Here is a 7,118-nt window from a genome sequence, read left to right as displayed (position 1 = left end):
TATATATTTAATCCAATTATGGAAATTTGAATCATGAGTATATTTACATGTGAATATATACATACAATAATTTTACGGTATTATTCAACATTTACATCTTATTAATACACATGAAATTTACTAACTATCTCAAAATCTAGTAATAAATATGCTTTATTACAAAATAAAACTCGTAACCAACAAAATTCTCTCTTGTTCTTTCAAAATCACATAGATTTATAAAATGAAGTCAAACAAATATGGAATAAAAAATGTACTGAAAACCACAAGGGGTGGTGTCTGATTGGTTTGAGCTTGACTCCAAATATCAAAAGTACCTGGAGGTCTCAGGTTCAAATCCAGGGAGAAATAAAAATCCCCTTATGGCCACGGAGGTTTAAATGCGGTGACTCCGAGCTATCTGCAAAGCAGATGGTCGTCCTGAGATTAGTCGGCTCCCATAACGAGTTGAATATCCAGGTTAATAAAAAAAAGATGTGTTGAATACGTTCCACTATATTGCAAAGTTCCACTTCTAACGTATTAAAAGTATAAATTACGTTTTTAGTCCTTGTGGTTTCTAAAAAATTGTGATTTTCAGCCCCGTGATTTAAAAATTGTGGTTTTTATCCATTTTTACTGCTATTTTTGTTTTTTATAATTTACAATTTATTGTTGCTTGTGGTTTTATCTTTTTTACTATTTTGATTCCTTACAAACCATATGTATGAAAATCACAATTTTTAAACCACAAGAACAAAAATCAAAATTATTAATAAACCACAAGGATAAAAATTATTATTTACTTTTACTAAAATATTTAATATAATTTTGGTCAAATAAATATATATTTAATATATAATAACTTTTTTAATAAATTATAATTTCCAAAACAAAATGTTGGAGAATTTAGTATTCCATGTTAGCCTTAATTAATTTCCCATATTTTGTTTATATATTTTAATGTCCAAATCCAAAAAATATGTAAATTCCACTTTGATTTTCTTTATTTTTTCTAAACTTGGAATTTTATAATGCAAAAGTTATTTGGTCAATTTAATAGTTTTTAAAAATAAATAAAATAATTATTATTTAATATATATTTTAATTTAATAAACATTTTTAAGAGTAAATTACATTATGGGCCCCTACGGTGTGCTCAAAATCCGAATACTACACCTCATTTAAAATAAGTACATTGGACATCCCCGTGGTTTGTATTTCATTTCAAGCTTGGTCCTTGTCCCCAACGGAGTTACACTCCAGTCCGTTAAATCAAGGGCATTTCAGTCCATTTATACCATTTTGATTTTAGTCCAAACATTATGACAAGATACCAACATAATTAGCACCTTTTTATCCAATTTGGTAGGATAAAGAGATTAGAAAGTTAGAATTGCCTTTTACCATTGATAAATAAAAATTTAAAATATATTATTATTTTATGTAAAATTACAATAATACATTTTTTAAATGAACAAAAATCAAATGTGTTGCTATTTTTGCATAAAAAGAATATAGAATTCTTCATTTTAAGGAAATTTATAAAACTTAATATAAATTATTATATATTCAGTACATGTGTCACACAAAAATATTCTTAATAAGTATATGTAAATATACAGGAAAAATAACACAAGTTAAATCAGGTAGATTTTTGAAATAAGTATTCTTGAAGAATAATTATAAAAATATGTGTTAAAGTGTAATTATGATAGTTACAGAGTGTTATCTATAATAAGAAAAACTGGAAGTACAATGCTATAATAAAGAAATTTATGAAAGTAGATTGTTATTTTGTGTATTTTGCCCTGATTTTAAAGTTTAAAATAATTATATAAATATCAAAGATAATTACTAAAACCTTGTTTGAGTTATGAACTAACCGTAAGACTTTCCATATAAATAAGGTGATAGGCTAAATCAAAATCAAGTGATTGAATCTTTTTAGATTTAGCTATCAAAAATACAAAAAATAAATCTTTTATTTTCTGTAATACACATACAAATTTAGGGTTTTGGGCTAACACCAAGTGAAGGCGCAAAGCGTGTTCGTGTCTGGGTCACCTGTGAAGGAAACATGGCTTGGTTTCTAAATTACTTCGTCAAAACCATTTCCAAGTCTGAAAAGGTACGAGTTCTAAACATCCTATGACATGTTCTATTTTGTTCTAATTGTCACTAGATCCATAATGGGTTTTAATGTTTTAGAAAAGCTTTCTATAACTGTAACCAATATTATTTTCCCCTGCGTTTTTTCAAGGTCACAATTACACTTAATATTAACACTTTGTTCTCAAAACTTTTTTTATGAAGGAAAAAAAAAGGAAAGGGGAGGAAAGTAAAAAAACTGATATTTTCAAAACATTTTTAGAAGAGAAAATGGATGAAAGAAATGAAAACCCTTTAAAAAGACTGTTAAAATTAAAAAATTATCCAACATTTTGTTATAAAAAGTATATTTTAAAAAAATATTATTTATAAAAATGACATATTTCTTTTCCTTTTTTTATATTTAGTACANAAAAATTAATTGATACAATAAAAAATAAATATTAAATATCACATTCAAGATTTTTATATCTAACCAATTGCATTAATTAATTTTTTCTATTAAATTGATTTTTTTTCCATTAGTAAAAAACAATTTTTATTATTGTAATTTGGATTTTTTTTAAATGTTCAATTTGATATATGAATTAAAAAAACGAGATTTGGAATGAAAAATAGATTTTATTGCATTAATTTTTGGAAAAAACAAATTTTTGTTATTTTTCTATAATTATTTTGCAAGTTGGTTTCCCAAAATAGGAATCAGGTGCAAGTTGGTTCCCCAAAATGACGATTTTGAAAGTTGATTCCCTAAAATAGGAATCAGGTGCAAGTTGGTTCCCCAAAATGACGATTTTGAAAGTTGGTTCCACAAAATAGGAATCAGGTGCAAGTTGGTTCCCCAAAATGAAGATTTTGAAAATTGATTCCCTAAAATAGGAATCAGGTGCAAGTTGGTTCCCCAAAATGATGATTTTAAAAGTTGGTTCCCTAAAATAGGAATTAGGTGAAAGTTGGTTCCATTTTGGTGCAATTTTCCCTATATGAAAAACATACATGATAGTGTAATTTTCTAATGTATATATTAATATAAATTCAACAAGCATATTAAATCCAAGAAATAAAAGGATATCGGGTTGGGTTGGGTTGGGTTCAAATAATAGTAATCCAATATCAACCTGATACATACGGTTTGACAATTTTACAAATCGATTAGACATCGGGTTGCTTCGAATTGGGTTATTTCGCGTTGAGTTGGATTGGGTTGATCGGGTTAGTCGGGTTTTTGAGCACCCCTAGTCTTAACCGCTGAGTGAGTCAAAAACATATCTCCTCACATTAATAACCTTAAAAGCAGGTTTTGTATAAAACAGATTAGAATTATCGGTAATCAATTTTTATTCAAATATAATTATACAAATTTTCATAATGAATGGATTTTTGGGACCAACTTGGGGCTTATATTTTGACCAAAGTATATGAAATTCAATTAGAATACAACTTTTTTAAGGGAAAATGGTTTAAATACATAAAAAAAAATTTAAAGTATAAGGTCTTTGGCTTAATGGTATTGTAAACCATAGTCTCTTAACAGTTCAAGGGTTCAAACCTCACCAAAGGTTTCAGTCATTACAAATGATATCAGAATCGAGTATTCACCACTTATGTGCCTGCCAACCATCATAGGCTTTGAGGTTGTTTGTTTACCTCTTAATAGTTTCATTAAGAGGTACGTCTGAATCGTTAAGAGATGAATTTTGTTTGGCAACAAAAAAAAGTCTGTCCCTTAATGGTTCTAAAACTCTCTGAATGATTTTGTATCCTGAATCTCCCTTAAACACTACCTTAATTTCATTTTTACACAATTACCAAACAATTATATTTCATTTTATATTATATCATGAGAACCTATTAATTATTTTATATCAAATCATTCAGCAATTCCAAACAACCCATTTGTCTCATTTGTATTTTCTCTTTATACGTCTGTGACTGCCAACCATCAGAGGCTATCTTTTTTGTCTTATTTGTATTTTCTCTTCATACGTATCCTGATGAAGATGCACACGTGTATAATGCATGGACATGATGGATACACGTTATTTCATCATTTAAAAATATTAATTTATTAAAATAATTAATTTTCTCGATTAAATTTATTTGTTAAATCGAATTTTATTTTAATAAAATTTATATAAATATTTCATGTATTTATGTAAACTCCATTTTCAATAAACATCTCTTACTCAATAATCATTAACCAACCTTCATTTACCAAGTAAGATTCTTACTCCTTATTTGTTTTACCATATAATATTTTTGGTTTTTACCATTTTCATACAGTAAAATAAAGGGTAAAATGCCCAAAGTAGCAACATACTTTTACCGACAATAATGAGTTTTAGTTGTTTGGATGATAAAAAGAAAATTGTATCTCTATCTATTTTATCAACTTATCTGCTGTGATACCGCCATAAGTTAATCCAAACACTTTTTATAAAACTCTAGTTTGCTACAATATAAGTTGATAGACACTTTTACAAAAACATAAGTTATTTTAAATAATCAATCTCGAACACCCCCATAGTAAGTTCTCAAGAGACTTGTAAAAAGGTTTCAAGAAAATGATTTTGAGAAGAAAAAGAAATGTTCAAAGAAAAGTTCGACAAAAGTTGTTTTTCAAATTAGTTTTTTTTTTTTAAATGACATGTAAGTTATCTCATGTCTAACAGATTATTCTATGTGGCTTCAATGTCATTTTAAGTTTGACACATCAACAAAGAAATATATGTTCAAAAAGTAACAGGTTACCTAATGCTATAACAGATAAAATTTTGAAAATACGGCGTCCTAATAAAAAAAATATTTTAAAAGTATATTATTGTAGCAAAAAAAACTGAAAATAAAATGTTATGATAATTTTCTTTATAAAAATAGGTTACTAATTTAAGTATTTTTACCAGAAATAAATAACTCAGGAAGATACTTATCATGTTAACATTTGATAAGGAGTTCATAATTTTTTCTATTTTACAGAAATCATGAATTGCATTTAAAGCTTTCGAAAAGCCGTTTTAAGTTTGTATGCGATGACCCGCCGTCCACCACAGCTTCCATGGCTATGGCTTTCAATCTCTCACAGTTTCTCTTGATCTCTTCACTTTCCATTGCCACCTTCAAACACCTCTTTATCCCTTCCCGCCCCACCACACCATCACCGTCCGCCACCGCCTTCACCCCATTCCCCCACACTTCCTCCACCATCTTCATATTCATCATCTGGTCTGAAAACTGCGGACACCCTACCACCGCCACCCCGCCTACCATACTTTCCGATATCGAGTTCCACCCACAATGCGACACGAAACACCCGATTGCAAAGTGGTTCAACACCTCCACCTGTGAACACCATCTCACTATCAACCCATTACCATCAGCCGTCGCTGCCTCCGCCCTGTAACTCTTCGCCACTTCATCATCTTCTCCGTGGTTGCGAATAACCCACAAAAATGGATATCCAGCTTCGATCAATCCTTCAAGTATCTCCTCTTTTTGCTTTTTCCCTAACTCCACGATGCTTCCAAACGATACGTAAATCACCGATTTTGCAGGTTTCGAATCTAGCCACCGGAGATACGTTTCTCGATCGGAATCCTGAAAAATATCACAGATGAACGGCTCCTCCGTTTCTCCGGGAATTAATGGCGCAACGGAGAATATGTTGATATGATCACGTATTGGTTTGATGGATTCTTCTTCTAAACCATCAAAAGTGTTGAGTAGTATGCATGGATTTGGGTGTTTTTCTAGGGTTTCTATGTGCTCTCTGAAAACAGGGAACGATGCCTCCGTGGGTCGCAGAAACTGCGGGATTTCACCGTGTCTCAACAAGGGCAATCCTGGTATTTGTAATAAACCGTTGGGGTCAATATCGGAATTCACCATTCCACCATCACCTTTGAAGAACTGGTATACCACCACAGAGAAGGAAGCTGCTGATTGGAAAAAGAAAAAGGCCGACGGCAAGTGAAGCTCACGCGCCACCTTAGCCACCCATGGTATACACATGCCGTAGATTAAGAAATCCACTTTTTCGCCTTGTTTAGCCTTTGATAGCAAGAGGTTTTTGAGGTTAATGGAGCCAATAAGCTCGATTTCTTGAACGTAGCCTGGCTTTCGGACATTGGCGTCGGGTTCGGTGTCGTTGCCGTCGGAGAAGCAATCGTAGGATAAGCCAGGTAGGGAAGGGCGGGTCTTGAGGTTGTTGAGACCGCTGACGGTGGTAGCGAAGGAGACTCGAGCACCGGCGCGTATGAGTTTGGTGGCTAGTCGGAGAGTGGGATTAATGTGGCTTTGGAATGATAATGATACGAGAAGGAAATGGTGATGGTCCATGGTTAGATTTAGGAGGGTATAGTCTTGTCTCATGATATATATAGATATACATATAATTAATTCTCCAATTTTTTTTTTAAATATTTACATATCAATTATAATTTATTGGTACACGATACTGGAAAAAATAGTATGGTATCGTACCATGTTCACTCTACTACATTTAGAAGGAAATTTATCATTATTTTTCTTCGATTTTCCATTTCTCCCCTAAAAGAAGTTTCAAAAACACTAGTTTTTATTTAATTTCCTCCTTTTTCTCTACTTTGCCTTTTTTTCGTAGAAAAAAGTTTGGAGAATACAATGTAAATTTGCACATAAATTGAACATATAAGAATTTTATTAATTAGGGTGTTCACAATGTTTGCATGTATTAGATTTAGTTTTGCAAGTATCAATATATTCATAAGTTATATCAAATCTCGTAAATTTTAAGTCTACTCACAACCTATAATAATAGTTATAAAAAAATGTTTATCTTCTATACATATTCAATTATACATGTATTTTTGTGTTAATAGAGGAGAGTGAAGGAGATGTTTTTTTTATTATATATATATATATATATATATATATATTTTTTAACTAATTTCCGTGGTCTAAAGATATCATGGGTCACGAAATTACAAAGTTTTCAAAATAAGGCTATACACACACACACACATATATATATATATATATATATATATATA

General features: G+C 30.5%; 1 protein-coding gene across 1 annotated transcript; it reads right to left on the bottom strand.

Annotated features, from left to right (window-relative positions):
• Positions 1 to 5,070: 5,070 nt before the first annotated feature.
• LOC112520112 (crocetin glucosyltransferase, chloroplastic-like) lies at positions 5,071 to 6,426 on the bottom strand. The gene has a single exon (XM_025128414.1). It carries the CDS (start codon positions 6,424 to 6,426, stop codon positions 5,071 to 5,073), a length of 1,356 nt encoding a protein of 451 aa, XP_024984182.1.
• Positions 6,427 to 7,118: the final 692 nt, after the last annotated feature.

This window comes from Cynara cardunculus, assembly GCF_001531365.2.
Source record: "Cynara cardunculus var. scolymus isolate 2C chromosome LG 10, CcrdV1, whole genome shotgun sequence".
Taxonomy (NCBI): domain Eukaryota; kingdom Viridiplantae; phylum Streptophyta; class Magnoliopsida; order Asterales; family Asteraceae; genus Cynara; species Cynara cardunculus.
This window is presented reverse-complemented; position numbering and strand designations above follow the sequence as displayed.

What these genes read in the sequence shown, in the direction of transcription:
- LOC112520112 (XM_025128414.1), bottom strand. Translation starts at nt 6,426, where the DNA reads ATGGACCATCACCATTTCCTTCTCGTATCATTATCATTCCAAAGCCAC.